At 52.1% G+C, this 16,823-nt stretch overlaps 1 protein-coding gene across 1 annotated transcript in view; it reads left to right on the top strand.

The window, feature by feature from the left end:
- The first annotated feature begins 4,153 nt into the window (after positions 1–4,153).
- Klf13 (Kruppel like factor 13) overlaps positions 4,154–16,823 on the top strand; it is a 47,458-nt gene continuing 34,788 nt past the window's right edge. The window contains exon 1 of the mRNA XM_004658131.2: positions 4,154–4,777. Coding sequence (XP_004658188.1) covers positions 4,192–4,777 — 586 coding nt within the window. The 5' untranslated portion in view covers positions 4,154–4,191. The remainder of the gene's footprint in view (positions 4,778–16,823) is intronic.

The following is a 16,823-nucleotide window of genomic DNA, read 5'->3' as shown; positions in this document are numbered from 1 at the left end:
TTACAGTTTGGCTGAATGAAAACTGGAAAATAATTTCCAAGGTTTTGCTCCCTTGATACTAACCTCCACTGTAGTTGTGGAGAAGTCAATTACCATTCTACTTGTTTCTACATTACTTGTGTCTAACACCAGAAGCACTTTGTCCCTAATATTCTAAACCTCAAAGTGATATGCCTGGATGTGAGGGTCCACACATTCTTTGGTTCTTGAGACTTTTCTTGGATTAACTCATTGAGGATTTTCTCTGACCACTCTGTTGGGGTTCTTATTATCTGACCAATACACTTTTTGGTTGGTTCTCTAATTAAAAAAAAAAATCTTCTCCTTTTTCTTTTTTTGTTCATTGTTTCCTTCCAGTCCTTCTATTGAAGGCTTTGTCATTTATACTTTTGCACTTCTAAATTACCCAAAACTTTTTAAACCCCTGAATATTTATGTTTTCCCTTTGTAGATTATGGGATCTTTAAACGTTTTGTTGATGTTTACCCTTCTGTACATGACCTATTTCCTCCAGCTTGCTTTTTAAAAAACCTATTGTGGCTTTATATTTCCTGACACAGGCTTTCTCCAGATGCAGGGGTCAGCTCTGACTACCTACTCCTATTTGCCTGGCAAAGTTTTGAGGCTGTTTTAAGAGTTTTGTGCCCATTGTGGCACCATTACTGTAGCCTTCCCTACAGACTGGGCAAGTGTGCATATAAGAATTTATAGGTGGGGCTGGAGAAGATGGCTTAGTGGTTAAGGCATTCGCCTGCAAAGCCAAAGGACCCCAGTTCAATTCCCCAGGACAAGGCACATGCATCTGGAGTTTTTTGTTTTTGTTTTTCCAGTGGCTGGAGGCCATGGTGCACCCATTTTCTGTGTGTGTGTGTGTGTGTGTGTCTCTCTCTCATAAATAAATAAATAAATAAAATATTTTTTTAAAAAGAATGTATAGGTGATTCCCCTAGGCCCAGCTTGGTTTACCCAAAAGACTCCTGGACCCCTGGCTCCCTGTACTCTGAAACTCCAGAAAGGAGCTTATGGAATTCAGCATCCATACTCACCTGTGTACTTAATTCTCCAGCTACACCCTATACTATGCTTGGACACTTCCTTCTGTCTCCTTCATATAGACACAGGCTGTCAGGACAGGGACAGGCAGCTGTGAGGCTGAATGTGGCTGGCAAGGGATTGGGACATCTGAAGGTTCTGAAAACAGGCTTTTGTGCAGTTGCTCTATTGCAGGTCCCCTTCCCTGCTGTGTCCAATGAGTCCCCCAGCTCCCCTCTCCCACTTAAGTCCTCTGGGGAAGCTTTCTTTCCTGACTCCTATTTCAGGATTTCATTCTCTTTGGTCTGTAGCACTTCAGCCTCATTTGCAGTCAGTGTCCTTGTCCTTGTGCATTTTTGCCTTATTACTGAGGTTGCTCTAACAAGAAGTTAAAGTCACACATTCCATCCATCCATTCATCGTCTTCACCCACAGAAACCTTTAGTCTCTTCACCGCATACCTGCCCCCATCTGGTCGTCCCAGATCTGCTTTTTGGAATCAAATGAGATGCCTCATCCTCACAGACATAAGCCATCTGTGAAAATCCTCCTGGTAAGAAAGGCAGGGACCTTCACTGGGGACCACACTGTATCCCTAGGATATTTCTACCTGGGGGACAAGAAAAGAAAAGAAATTAGATGAGTGAATTGTTAAGGCCAGCCAGTGGGTGGTTTTGTATGTAGAAAGCTACTGGGCACAGGTGATAAACTCTGGGAGGCTACACGCACAAGGAATCCTTGGATGGGGCATGCCAGGGCCAAGGGTCTCTTCATCTAGGCTGCCATTAAAATAGTAACAGCCTATGATGTAGGAGCCCAGTGATTAAGATAGTACCTACTCATGAAGCCCCACCATTGTGTGTGCAGTGCGCTGGAGAGCTATAACACCCAGAAGACTACAGAACCCCCTGACTGGCAAGGAACACGGAGAAAAATGTGGTCAGCAAAGCAACAGAGGGCCAGCCCCTTCCCATTGAAGAAACAAGGACTGTGGCATGTGGTGGGAAAAGAGGAACATTCTGAGTCATCACTTGGTCAGGACACAAGTCTCTTAAATGTCATCAACACAATCTGCCTGGAAGAAATATGAATACTTTCTGCCAAGAGACCCTCCTACAGGGACTTGACCCAGCTCAGCAGCTCTGTAGTCTCTTCACAGGATGGAAGCCCAAACAAAAAGAGACTCAGAGCGTGGGTTAGCACCCTGCGGCACTCAAACGTAGCTACAAGTTCACCCCAACAGTCATCCCCCGAAAAGCTCAGTTCCTTGTCGGATACCTGGAACTTGAAGTTTATACCTATGGTCCAATTTAATTTGGCGAGAACTGGCGCTCAGGACCAAAGTTCTTCGTTCTGCCAGCGGGATGACCAGCAAGGCTCCTAGAGTGGAATATGCCTGGGACTCCCTAACTTTCCCAGCTCCTCTTGAGATTCAGCACAGGTGGCTGACTTGTTTCAAGGTCATTACCCACCAAGAACCAGAGGCTGCACGCCCCATTTTCACATCCTGTGTCAGAAGACAGCTGTTGCCAGAGTTCTGAAAGGGCGTGGCAAATATGGGACCAAAGAACGCTACATACTGGTTTCTCCGATAACTGCCTAGGCTGGGGCGCATGTAAGAATATTAATATGAAAGTGTCACTGGCTAGGTGGCCTGGCATAGGATGGAAGGCCTTCAGCGTTCATGGCCAAGCACTTCCTCCAGGAGGCCCAGACAGTGGGTGGGTGGGGCGCCCTAGGCGGGGGCCCTCGCAGCTGGTGGCTTTTGAAGCCTCCCCGACCCGACCGCGGCGGGAGTGAGGAGGCCTGAAGTAGTTGGCAGCAGGCCTGGGGCAGGAAGGGGGAGGAAGGGGCCTCGTGTTCCCTGAACAGCCGAGTCCTTCGCCCGGCACGTAGTTCATTCCTGCAAGCACGAGCCTCGGAGGGCTTGTCAGCGGGCACTCAGCCCGGGGACGGTGCAGCCCCAGCCCAACTGGGATCAAGGGCAATGCAGCCGCGCCCTAGGTGCCCGACCACCCAAGACAAGTGGGGTAGCGCCCGATCTCTCAGTAACCTAACTCCCGCCATGGCTGCGCGGACGCCTGGAGTCCTGCCCGGATGGAGCGTGGAGGTGACCAGAAGCCCGAGGCTCCAGTGGCTGCCACCCAGGAACTGGAGTGCGGTGGGGTGCGGCGGTGTGTTTTCCCCCCAGGCGAGGACAGCAGCCCAGCAGCCAGCCGGAGCAGACACGCCTCCTCGCGGGCGGGGCCGAAGGGACAAAAGGGTGCCCTCCAATGCTCGCTCCACGCGCGGCTCCAGCTGTCATCGTACAAAAGCTCTGGCAAGGGAAAAGCCAGAGGGGTTCCCGCTGCAGGAGGCACGGGCTGTGGCCTCGCGCGGCTGCACCTCGGCCGACCACCCTCGGACGTCGTGCGTCAGCGTGCCCCGCGCCCAGCTCCAATTTCCGCCCCTCCTCCCGCTGGCCAAGGGTTACGCCCATTGGCGCGCGCAGGTCCCGCGGCCGAGGAGACCCCTCTGGAGGACCGGATTGGCCTGACCGAGTCCGCACGAGCCAATGGCGTGTGCCCCTGCCACCGGCCACGCCCCCTCCCAAGGCGCGGGCGCGCGACCATACCGTACCGTCCCTCCGGTGCGCGCTCCAGGCTCCCCGCCCCCTTCGTGCGCGCAGCTCCCTGCGGCCGCCACCGCCTGTAACCTGCGCCGCCAGGATGTGGCTGGGGGCTGACGTCGGGTCCAGATGTGGCCCCAGCCACGCCCACCCCCGGGGCCGGTCCGCCCACACCGATCCGCGGCGCGCACGGCGGCTGTCCCGCCTGCCACAATGCGCGGTGAAGCTGCGGCCGCGACTTGACGCGGCTGTTTCTAACGTCGCCACTCGACATCCTTAGGACAGGCCGGCCCTGACGCCGCACGCAGACCCTAGTCGTCCGCGCCCCCCATGCACACCCTCTCCGGTGCCCGGCCGGGCGGACGCGGAGCCGCGCGGGTGACGGCAGAGGCGGCTGCGCGCCCAGCCTAACCCAGCCCAGCCCAGCCCGAGGAGAGGGCGCGCCGCGCCCCCGCCCCCCGCCCGCTCTCCGGAGGCCGTGGGTGCGGATGCGCCGCTGACGACTCTCAGCGACTAGCACTGCCGCCCGCCCGCCGGCCAGAGCCCGCAGCATGGCAGCCGCCGCCTATGTGGACCACTTCGCCGCCGAGTGCCTCGTGTCCATGTCCAGCCGCGCGGTCGTGCACGGGCCGCGGGAAGGGTCGGAGCCCCGGCCCGAGGGCGCGGCCGCCACCGCCGCCGCCGCCCCCACACTGCCCCGTGTTGAGGAGCGCCGCGATGGCAAGGACAGCGCGTCGCTCTTCGTGGTGGCGCGGATCCTAGCGGACCTCAACCAGCAGGCGCCGGCCCCCGCCCCCGCGGAGCGCAGAGAGGGTGCCGCCGCCCGGAAGGCGAGGATCCCCTGCCGCCTGCCTCCCGCGCCGCCCGCGCCGCCGCCCGTCTCGGAGCCCGCTTCCCCCGGAGAAGGCGCGGCGGCCGCGCCCCCCAGCCCCGCGTGGAGCGAGCCCGAGGCGGGGCTGGAGCCGGAGCCGGGCCCCGCGGGGAACGGCGAGCCCGGCCTCAGACAAAGGGGTCGGCGGGGCCGAAGTCGTGCGGACCTCGAGTCCCCGCAGAGAAAGCACAAGTGCCACTACGCGGGCTGCGAGAAAGTTTACGGGAAATCCTCGCACCTCAAGGCGCACCTGAGAACTCACACAGGTCAGTGGGGCGGCCCTGACGCCCGAGTGTGCGGACTGAGGACCGGGTGATGGCCGGCCACGCCCCCGGAGCTGCCCGCCCGGCCTAAAGTGCGAGTGTGGGGGAGGACCGGGCACGGGCGAGGCCGGCGGAGGGCGATCGGGACCGCGCCCCTTCCCCCGCTGCTTCGTCCCGCAGCCGGCCTCGCGCGCCGCGTGAGGCGGGTCCGGGCTGGAGCCGGCGCCCGCCCGCCCGCCGGCCGGCCTACCCACCCGCCGACCGCGCCCCCGCTGGGCACGCCCCCTCCGGGCTCTCAAGGGCGGGGCCGCGGGGGTGGATGTCGTCATCCGGGTTGGGGGCGGGAAACCCGCCCAGGCCCCAGGCGGCGCGGGCAGGTGCGCCGGGGCTGAGTGGGGGCTGCGGGCGGCGCTCGTGCGGTGGACAGCCGGGGCGCCCAGGAGAGGGGGGAGGGTGGGGTGGGTGGCATCCTGTGGGTCCCTGGTCCTTTTCCACCTCCCCCGTCCACTGGACGCACGCTCGGGTTGGGAGGGAGGGAGGGACGGGCCCGGGCGCGCGGCGGGCGAAGTTCACGCGGGGACAGGACTCCCTTCAGCCACTCGGCACATTCTTCCTCTCCTCTTCCTGTAATTTTTCCAACGCTGTAAGGTTTAATTTGTCCTAACCGGTGCCAGTGGCGGTCCTGGCCGACGCGGGGTGCGGTCCCGGGTGTCCTCTCTTGGTCTGCCGCCCTTTGTCGGAGACCCAGCCCATCCGGCCTGCGGGGGCGCGCCGCGCCCGAGGGGGCTCCTGGGCCGGGTGGCACTTTCTCCTGAAGGGAGCCCTGCCCACTGCCCACTGTCTGCGTAGCTCCTCTCCCGGCTCTGCTCTCACCTGCCCTGGGGCTGGCTGCTGGCAAATGGTACCTGTATGGGGGGAGGATTCGACTTTGGCAGCCTGGGGGGCGCGTCGGGTCGCTCGTGTCGCTTCGCGCGGGCTCGATACTTGATAGATGGATTCGTCTGTGAAAGTTTCACTCCCCCTCCACCCACTTGGTTTTTGGTAGTGGTGGTTGTTTTTAACACAGCCGTGTGAACATTTAATGGATGATTTGAATTAAGGAACCGTCTATTTCCCTTGAGCTCACGTGAACTCTTCTGTGACAACTCTTCCAGATTTGTGGCGGGTTCACAGCCCGAGTACTTCTTCCCGTTACTTTACCATCAGGAGTTGCACCTTCTTACTATTTAAAATAACTGACCCGCTGAGTAAAACGCACAAAAAAGAAATTGGAGACTGGAGCTGAAGGCCCCCTTTCCAGCCCCACCCCAACCCTGTGCATTAGAGCAGGCCGAAACAGCCCTTCCGTTTGGGAAACCTAAGGGTCGCAGACGATCTTTTCCCGCTTATGGCTGCACCGGGGGTCCTTCCCGTGGTGGGACGGCCTGACCACGTGGCAAGTGATGGGGTTGGGTGAAAGCAGGGCCGTTTCCAGGCATTTGGGTCAGAAAGACTGGTGTGAGAGTGCAGGAGGTGGGTGGGGTTTGTGTAGGGCTATCCTTTTGCTGTGGAAAGCGTCTCGGTGGGTGTGGCCATGGGGGAGGGGTCGACTGGGTCCTGAACCTGTTAGACCGTGGGTGCCAGGTGGGCAGCGCTTGGGGCGGGTTGCTGGGCGGGGAGCCTGTTGGGAAATCTTGGTGCAGGCTTTCTCACCATGCCCCCACCCCCGCTGCTGGTGGTGGCGAACTTAAGAGAACCGAGGAGGGGTGGGCCGACCTCCGTGGGCGGAGCACACTCCAGAGTTGTTTTCTTCGTAAACCCGTCCCCTCTTTCAGGCTCCGCTGGCCCTGTACAAACCTCCAGGCTTGAGGATTGTGTCTGGCGGCGCTGGAGGCCCGAGTCTTCCCCTGTGGGGTAGCATCCGTTTTCTCCAGAGTGCCTGGAAGTTCAAGCAAATAGATGATGACAGACCAACTTCCTTTTGGGTTCCATAGGCGTGCTACAAGGCCTGTTCTTGGAGCAAGGAATCCGCTCCGCCCTCCTGATGTGCAGAGATAAGAGGGAGGCCCCCACCTTTTGTAGATACTGGTGGGTCTGTCAAAGCCTCCTCTAGGGCAGGGTCGGGAAGAATGCAGATTTCTAAGTCCTAGTGGTGACCTACTACATCTGATTTTACCTAAAGCCTGCAGTTGAGAACTGCATTTTCTTGATACCCCGGTGACCGTGATATGATAATTGCCCATCCCAGCCAAACACCTGACTCTGCAGAGGTCTGGTTCAGACCCTGCTTCAGAGCTGCCTTGGGAAGCCTTTGTGTGCCCCTGCCTGGTGCGCAGCACATAACTGGGATTCATAGGAACGCTGAGGAGGACACAGAAAGGAGAAGCCACTTAGCCAGGGAGTGACTAGACCCTGGCTCTGAGTCAGTCGTGCTTTTTCTGGGCGGCGGGGGTGGGGTGGGTGTCTCAGGCAGTGGCTGAAATCGTGCCACATCTACTCTACTTAGAATCCCCTTCCTTGGCGAACCATAGTGATTTTGTAGCAGCTGGTGAAGGTAACCAGCAGTACTGTGCTGTTCAACGCTGACGAGCAGCGGACCTGTTCTCTGTCCCGCTTGTAGTTTGGAAAGATTTTGGGAAGTGCAGTTGTCAGCCTTGCCTCTGGGGGCGCCAGATCCCCCATGCTCACCTTCTGAACTGCAAAGGGCTACCCCTCCTGGTTGGCTGTGTGGGAGTTGCTTCTCTATTCCCGAGTAGTCAGTAGGTGAGCTGTTGACCCTCTGTCTCTTTTAAGTAGTTGTTGATTTTATAGAAAATACACAATAAAAGAAACATTGCTGGGGTTGGAGAGATGACTTAGCTGTTGAGATGCTTGCCTACAAAGTTTAAAAACCCAGGTTCAATTCCCCGGTACCCACATTAGCTAGCACAGAGTGATGAATGTGTCTGCAGTTTGTTTGCAGTGGTTAGAGGCCCTGGTGCATCCATTCGCTCTATCTACCTCTTCCTTTCTCTCAAATAAATAAAACATTTTTAAAAAATTTTAAAAGATACATTGGTGTGGAAGCCATTAGTTTGTTTGATTGGAGCTTGCCAGACCATACTGGAACATTTGATAACACTACCTTTAGGGGATAGGAAGGCCAGGAGCAATCTTTTCTTTTGGAGCTGGGGTGTGGTTCATGAGGAAATTTGAGGATTTCCAATAAGCCAGGCCAGGCCGGGACCCTCTTGAGGGCAGACTAGTTCCTTGCATTCAGAGATTCCATCCATCAGGCCTAGTGAGCTTGCAGTGCAGTGGCTACTCAGTCTTTCTTCATGGAGACATCCTGAGTACATTGCTACCTTTTTGTTCCATGATGAATTGTTCTTAAAATAGCTCTGTCTCCTGTTCTCCCTCCAGCACCCAGAATCAAAATATCTCCCTGCATGTTGCCTGGTCTGGACCATCTCAGGGTCTCTTGGGGCCCCTGTGAGAAGATGGGCACAGTGTTGGGCACACCCCTTCCCTGTAGACCCCAGGTGGGGTTCATGGCACCTGCTTATGTTTGAGGTAGATAGAGTAAGATTGTTCTCAGCTGTTTCTTACAATAATTTATGAATTTAGAAATTTGTCCTTCCTCACAGAAACAGAGATTTGATCCTGCATGAGATTCTTGACACAGGCCTCCTCACGCATCATACTATGCACTCTGACCTTAGAGCCTCATACCAAGATGTGTGCTCCTTGAGACAGCTTCCTGGGAAGGCAGCCTGTCAGAGCAAAGGGTGACAAAGTGGAACTTCCTTTACCCAGGACAGAGCCAGGCTGCTTGATTGCTTGATAGCCATCTCTTGGTCAAGGAGCATACACAAGTCAGTGGCTCCCAGCCCCACCCACCCCCACACTTTCAGTCTGCCTTCTTGTAAAACTCCTTGAACAGCACAGAGACCTGAGCTGTGTCCTCGTGTCCATCCCCCAGCTAACCATCCATCACCACTATGCCAATGTGCTGTTCACTTCCCCCTTTCATGGATTTGCATACATGCATACCCATGTAGCCTGTAGACATTTAAAACGTACAAGAGTGGGATCCTAGCAGACATATTCCATTTCAGGTTTTCATTGTGTGTGTTTGCTTTAAGAAGACACTTTCTTTTTCTTTCTCATGGCTGAGGAGTGTCCCAAGGAATGGTTGGTTATATGATCAAGCCACGACTTAGGTATCCTGTCTGCTATTGGAAGGACAGCTTCGTGGACTGATTTGTTTCTGCTGTTCCCAGTTGTGCTGCAGCAGGCTCCTGTGTGTGATTGCCTTGATGCAGAGAAGATGGCCGTTCTGTACCATAGAGACCTGGTTTATTAGTGACAGCATCCCTGAGTGTGATTACGGCATGTGTGTGGTTGCTCTGTTCACCTAAAAACACCCTGTGGCTACTTGGTTTCTAGGTGTAGCAAATCAAAAGGACCAGGGTGAATGGCATCCCAAAACTGCTAAAGGCAAAGGAGAAAACAAGCATACGCACACACTCACTTGTGCATTTAAATATGTAACTGAAAATACCCTGAGCACATTGCCAGGATGCTGGGCAGCTGTGGAGGGGCATCTTGTCCCTGTCTCTAGTGGTTGTGGGGCCTGTACCAGACACCCTGTAATGACTGACATTCTTCACAGTGAGTTTTTAGATACTAGTGCATTAAAGTGCATAAAGTGTAAAGCGTATGCATTAAGAAGGCAGCTCAAATGTTTTTTAAAACCTCTAGAGTGGTACATTCCACTCACAGCCATATCAAACACTTCCAGACTACATGGTAGGTGCTAGACATCTTCTGACTTCATTAGTTTATATGAAGTTACTTAATCTTTAAAAGAATCCTAGGAGATAGGGACTGTTGTCTATTTATTTATTTTGTGGTGCTGGGGATCAAACCTACGCATGCTAGGCAAGCACTCTGCCACTGAGCTACATCCTCATTCTTAATTTTTTTTATTATTATTTTTTAATTGTCTTTTAAGGTGGGTCTCACCCTGTATTCTTGGCTGATCTCTGAGAGCTTTCTATTGTTATGCCTTAAGTCTTTGAATAGCTGGGATTCCAGGTATATACCACCACATCTAGTCACACTATTATCATTACAGTTTCAACTAAGGAACCTAAGGTTTAGATGGGTTAAGCAACACGCCCACAGTCACACAGCAAGTGGAGGAGGAGTCAGAGATAGCACTTGTTCTGTGGGCTCCTAAGTTTGAATGTACCTACCTTGTGCTCATTGTCACTTCTCTCTGATCCTGCTTCCTGGGTGACAAATTTGTATGTCTGGTATGTGCTGCATGGTTGGGGCAATAAGCAGGCATATGCTATTCCCCCTCAACAACTGATACTGTGCCACATTTTGCCCCTTTGCGCCCTCTCTGTCTCTCTTGGTTCTTTGAATACAGTTTCTCTAAGGGTTCCCCAAATGTCTTGAACAGGATCCAGTTAACACACTTGTATTCACTTGCCTTCTCTAAAGTTTCCTTCAGTCAGACTAGTGCATCTTGTGGTCATTTGATATGTGGACATCTTAAGGATGGAGGCCAGTTGTCCTGAGGAACAACCCACAGTGTGAACTGATCGATTTGTTTCGTCATGCTTGGGTGAAGCTTAGACAAGCTTCGGCTAACATGACCCAGGTAATGCTGGCCATTTCCACTGCACCATAGCTAGCAGAGGAGCGAGGATGTCAGTTAGTCCCCTTTCTGAATCACATGGTGTAAGGGTGTCTGCCAGGTGCCTACTAAATAGGGACATTTTCCTGTTGATAAATAATAAGCAGCCTGTCAGCTAATGCTCTGGAACTGGCTTCTTGGAGAGCCAGTATGCTGCTTGTCTTGTGCTAGGGCAGGCATGCATCTCTTTATCCCTTTCACACCCTGGCTACTTTCTGCATCATCATCTAACTTCCTTAGCTGAACAAATGTTGGAGCTTGAGGGTGCTGCTTTCAACCTAACCTTGAAGGGGTCATGCGCTACCATCCCCAAACAAATAACACACCAGAATTTTGCCTTAAATGAAAATGCTTCTAGACGTCTCTATGTCCAACTCAAAAAGTCATTGCTAATGGTTTTTGGTCAGCTTTCCTACATTGGCTTGGCCTGTTTCTTGTGGCTGGATTGTCCCTGCCATCACCAGTATCCTTAAGGTCCTAGTGAGACTATATGTGATATGTGTGCTATTTTGAATGTATGCCCCCTATACACACAGGTGTTTTATTAAAGCTGGTAAGTTGGGTCTCCAGCCACCTGGGTGGAGGATGTGTCACTGGGGGCACGTCTTTGCATCCAGTCCAAAGATGTATTTGGGGGCAGATCTGAATTCCAGCCCAAAGGTATGTGGAGAGGTCTGAGCTCTGGTGTGTTTGCTGTGTTTTGGTGAGTGCTGGCTGGTTGTTTCTCTCTGCTTGGATGTATGGAAGCAACTTCTACCACTGAGGGAACTTCTCTTTGGATCTGTAAGCTTGAAATACATTCCTTCCCATAAACAGTGTCTGGTTAGATATTCATCCCCACATTGTGGAACTGTCTACTACAATATGCTTTTCAGAGAAAAACATCTTCCTGCTGCACACACCTAAGCCTGTTTTTTCCCCCTTCCTTTTAAATCCCCAAATGGTATTATTTTCTTGAGAAATCAGCTTCTCATCAGAGTGGGAATAAACCTCTCCATTTTGGCAGTTGAGAGGTAGGCTGTGCCAGTGAGCAGGATTAGGCTGGCAAAGCAGCTGCCACACAGTCCCCAGGGTAAGAGACATGCGATTCAGAAGCTCTAGCCACTGCAGTAGGCCCATAGAAGGGAGATTTGAGCCCCAAATTTCTAGTCAAGTTTCAATAACTGAATGTGGGACTTGGAGGCTAGAAGAGTGCTTGCTCAGGCAAAAGCTTTGCCTTTGTCCTCCCCATGTGCCTATGCACAGTTACATGTAACACGTATATGAACACATACATGTGTGTATACATATAAACATGATGTCTTTTTATTTTTGCATCTGAACCAGGCATTCGAATCTAGAAAATGGCAGCTATGTGGACCCTCTGACTTCTAGTTCTGTCTTTAAAATCCATCAGCGCCCCAGTAACTGTAGACTTAACTGACTGTTACTCTTGGGGGAGGTACACCATTCCCTCAGTTGGAAGTAGGGTCCTGGTAAAGAGGTTGTTTATCTGTTCCACCCAAGCCTCAGTGTCTTATCTTTTAAAATTTGGGTTTTTTTGAGACTGGATCTTGCTATGTACCCCCAAATTGTGGATCTGCCTACCTCCTCCTCTTGAGTTCTGGGGTTACAGGCATGACTGCCACACCTGGCTCTCTCTTGGCCTCTTGGTATGGCTGGTTCTTCTGTCTTCATCTCACTGACATCCTGCCCTGATGTAGGGCTGGGTATTTACTGAACGCTGATTACTCTTGAGCATTTGTGCCTGTGTGTGTGTGGTAAATAGGACACAGTGTGGCACTAGGAGCCAGAAACATATCCTTGACCAGTTCCTCCTCAGTAGCTACTAGTGTTGTTCTGGACAAACCAAGCTGAGGGCACACTGCCATAGTTGTTTTTTTCCCCTTGGTGAGGGGGGTGGGGAGGGTGTTGTTCTTCTTTTTTGAACTTCATCACACTAGAACACTTGCTAACCAGGAACTTGGCCACATTTTGTGGCCATTGGCCAATCTGTCCCAAGGTGACCTGCTTAGAAAAGCTCTGAGGCTTGATCCCTCAGATTAAATGTCCTTGTGCTGCTGCCACAGGGGTGTGGGGGACAGGGCACACCCTTATCTCATTGGAGTCAGAACCCAAGATGTATCATAGAAGAGCTTCGCAAGACATGGGGATCCCAAGTAAAAGTCACTTGTTAGAGTTAGCAGTGTGGCTTAATGTGGAATGCTTGCATCATTTGCAAGAGGCTCTAGGTTTGATTCCAGAACTGCAAAAAATAAAATAAGACCCTCGCTCAAGAACTGTTCAGTGCCTTCATGGGCTCTTGTCTTGGGTGACTGTCTAAAGGGGGAAGTCCTGGCACAGGCTGGTTGCCTATGGAAGCAAGTTTGGAAATGGTCAGAGGGTGACATAGGTTCACCATGACCCCACCGGGTCAATGGCACAGATATTGGGGGTGGGGCCAGCAAGGCAAGTGGACAGAGGCCTTGATGTGGCCTCCTCCTTTCCTTTTGGAGTACCAGTTAACCATTGAGGGTGTTTTGAAGCCCTTTTGTGATCCAGCCCTCTTCCTACATTGAGGAGAGCCATGAATACAATGGAGACCATCAGGTTGCGAGCTGTCTGGGATTGTGAGACCCTTGTGATTAAGTATGTGGGATCTCAGGGCAGATTGCCTTTTACTGGCCCTGGAATCCCTTGCTGGGAGAGGGTCTAGCCTGTGGATTGGGGGTCAAGTCTGTCAGGGAAATTCAGGTGTGCACGTGGTTTAAGGAGGCCTAAAAGTCATTCTTGGCCTGAGTACGTGCCAGGCCTGTGATAAAGGCAGGAATGTCCTGCCCCTGTAAATTCCTTTCCTGTGCCTTTTCACTTTTCCTTAGTCCTTCTTTGTAAGTGCTTGCTAAGAAGAGAAGTACTAAAAGAACTTGGCTTGGGGCTAGCGGCAGAGGATAAAGTTAGTGGCAGGACACAAAATGGAGTTGTGCAAAGAGCCATTGGGAAAGAGGAAACAGAAGAGACTTTTATGAAACAGTTGACTCCTGGGCTCCAAGAGGGGCTTGAGGGTCTAGGCCCAGAAGTGGTTGGCCTGGAGTTGCCAGGACTCTTCCCAGATTTTTAGACTCTTCCCAGATCATTAGCTGGGAGCTATTCAGCGCCCTGTCTGGCTCCTGTTGCAGACCAGAGGGAATGGGCACCAGGCATGAACCTGGGCTTCTTACCAGCCACAACTCCCCACATGTTCTTTGAACAGGGATGGTATGAGTCAATTACATAGTTGGTGGTCACGTGAGTCTTAGAAGTTAGCATAAAGATACTGCAGATTGGTCATTGGCAGGCTGTCCATTGTCTTTTCAATGCTCTTCCCCAGTCTTCACTCCTTGGTTTACCTACTGCTAATGGTGGACACATGTCTCTCCATGGTCTCCTCTTGTCCGTCACAGAGGTCCCATCCTAGGAAGATTTTCTTCACTGTGCTGCTGCTTTTGTCTTCTAGCACCAAGGCTGTGGTGGAGAGGAGATGCTGTAATGGTCTTTCGGAACTTCAGGGAGCCTGACCCCAGAGGAGGCCCTGTGTGCAGAGGCTCTACTCATATATTTCAGAATTCCCCTTTAGCATAGTAAAAGTAGCAGGCCATGTTCTCTAAATTTGTTTTGCCACTTGGTGGAAGGCACCTGGAGCTCTTGTGGGTGAGGGCTTTGCAGGATGTCACTCTGTGGTGTGGAGGCATCACTACTGAAGTGACCCCTTGTAAGTGTGAGGCAAGAGGGAGCAATGCATGCCCAGCAGTGCCCATGCAGGTGTGACTGCCTGAGGGTATAGAGGAATATGGAGTTGAGCTGGAAAGGTACTTGCTCCCAGTACCTCTGGGCCTTTTCACAGATCAGGGGCCTGGTGTGGGGTCTGACCTGACCTGGTGAGTGGCTGGTACCCAGCTCTGGCTGCCTGGCTGTGGGGGAAACCTAGGTGCATCCTCTTGGTCTCCTTCTTGTACTTTGGGGCCTGTGTTGTTCCATCCTTCACGGAGGGGTTTCCAGCTCTGGGGATCTGCTGAGGAAGGAGGATGAGGGTGCCTCTTCTTTGTGGTGGAGATGGCTCAACCTGGGAGACCCTGTGGGGGAGGCTGTGGCTTCCTCCTTCCGTTCTCTGGGGACATCCTGGTACACATCCCATAGGGTGCTGAGAGGAGGTGGCTTGGTTGGCTGTTCCTGGTCATAGTCAGGGTCCTCCTACACAGAACTGGAGGTAAACACTGGGTTGTCTTGACAACCAACTTGGAGACAGGCCTTCAAGAGATGTGGCTGGAGAAGCTCTTATTGTCTCAAGTTACTAGGATGGGATTCTATTTTGATTTTTTTTTAATTAGCTAGTATGACTAAGAAACCAAAATGCCTGACCTGGTTCCTATAATTTCTTAATAAACATTTATATTGCTTTTATAGGGGAACATTTCTGTGATACACTGACTTTTTCTGTCGGGCTGGAGAATCAGGGAGGGGCCAGCACTAAGAGCACTCCTGCTGACAGCTGGCACAGCCGCGGGCTGTGGAGGGCTGGCTGAAGGCCAGGGACTGACCTGGAGCACCTACGTAAACACCACTCCAGGATTTTATTGGCTTTGAGGCTGACTAAGTTCCATGGAAAATTTTGGGGAGCTGCTGCTTTCCTCTTGGAGTGTTCTGATGCCATAAGTGGAGCTCCCAGAACCTAAGGGGCCCCTTGTTGTGGGTGACATTTGTGTTTGCTGTTAAACTCAACTGTGCCTGCAGCCAGCTCAGGCTGCCTGCATCTGGCCTTCTCCTAGTCCCTTTGCACACCTGGTGGTACTGGAGGAGAGTGTCCCAGACTGTGCATGGACTCAGCAGTAGGTTTAGGCACCTATTGTCCCACTAGGCTTCTCTGCTCTACCCTTACATTACCTTGTGTGGAATTACCTGTCCTAGCTGGGAGGCAGGTAAATGTCTTTGCAGCAGAGTTAGCCTGTTTCCAAGGTCCTCTTCTCATGGATCTGAGGGACTTCTGGCTCAGGCAGGGCAAGGTAGGCTGGACTGCCTCTTGATCCTTTGTCCTCTGCCCTCAGGGCCAGCTCAGGCATGGACCTGCCAGCAAAGCATCTCCCTGTACCAGCCTATCCCAGTTGCTTGGGGCAGGGCCCCTAACCCAGAGAAGTCACATTTGCTGCATTCATTTCAGAGGAGGTCCTTGCATTGCTTCTCCACACTATGAGCTTCTCAGCTTGGCCAAGTTTGTCCCTGGAGTATCAGGCAGCTGTCCCTCTGTGAATGGCTAAACCCTCCCCTGAGAATCCCTTCTGACTTAGGCACTGAGCATTCTCTGTAAGTCCAGAACAGTCCTAATATGATCTCTTTTAAGGATATTTGTAGGATTTAATTTTGGTGCAGGGAGAGAATTTACTTCACTATGGTTTTGAAGAAACAAGTTAGATACTGATATAGTATTAGAGTGCTGGACTGGGGAGATAGCTCAGTGAGTAAAGCATTTGCCTCACAAGTTTGAAGACCTGAATTCAGAACCCACATAAGGATACCAGCAGTGTGTGCCTGTAATCCCAGAACTGGGGAGGTAGAGAGAGGGAATCCCTGGGCCTTACTGGCTAGCCAGTCTTGTTGAATTGGAGAATTCTTGATTAGTGAGAGAGCCCATCTCAAAAATAAGATGAGCAGTAATTGAGGAAGACCACTGACATAAACCTCCACACACCTGCAGAAAAAATGTTAAAGTGTAAACTTCTGGTTGAAAAGTGTTAAAGGACGTGCTTAAGAATTTCATGTGCTGTGAAAAGACCTAACAGTGTGAATTTGAACTTGGAGCTCCATATCATTACTGATTCTTGGCTTCATAAATCGTGTTTTTTAGTGCCCTTCAAGAGCCTTTCAATGTTTTATTTCTTAAAATATTTTATTAATTTATTTATTTGAGAGAGAAAGAGAATGAGGCAGATAGAACATGAGAGATTGGGCACACCAAGGGCTCTAGCTACTGCAAAGGAACCTCTGATACATGTGCTTTGTGCCTCTGGCTTATATGGGTACTAGGGAACCTTGATCCTTAGGCATCACAGTCAAGCGCCTCAATCACTAAGCCATCTCTCCAGCCCAAATGTTTTATTTTTATGAGAAATGCCTGTGTACTTAACAGACTGTTATGTCTAGCATCATCCTGGATTTTCATTTGTAAATTGGGTCTTTGTAGCCATACTAACCTTTGACGATCAAAGGAGAAAATGGCCAAGACACACAAGGGGTTTGTACCTAGGCTCGTTCTCTCTCTCTCTCTCTCTCTCTCTCTCTCTCTGTGTGTGTGTGTGTGTGTGTGTACGCGTGCACGTGCATGCATGTATGCGTGCATGCACGTGTTTAACTGGAAAGAGCAGGATATCATGA

Source organism: Jaculus jaculus, chromosome 3 (assembly GCF_020740685.1).
Source record: "Jaculus jaculus isolate mJacJac1 chromosome 3, mJacJac1.mat.Y.cur, whole genome shotgun sequence".
NCBI classification, from domain to species: domain Eukaryota; kingdom Metazoa; phylum Chordata; class Mammalia; order Rodentia; family Dipodidae; genus Jaculus; species Jaculus jaculus.
This window is presented reverse-complemented; position numbering and strand designations above follow the sequence as displayed.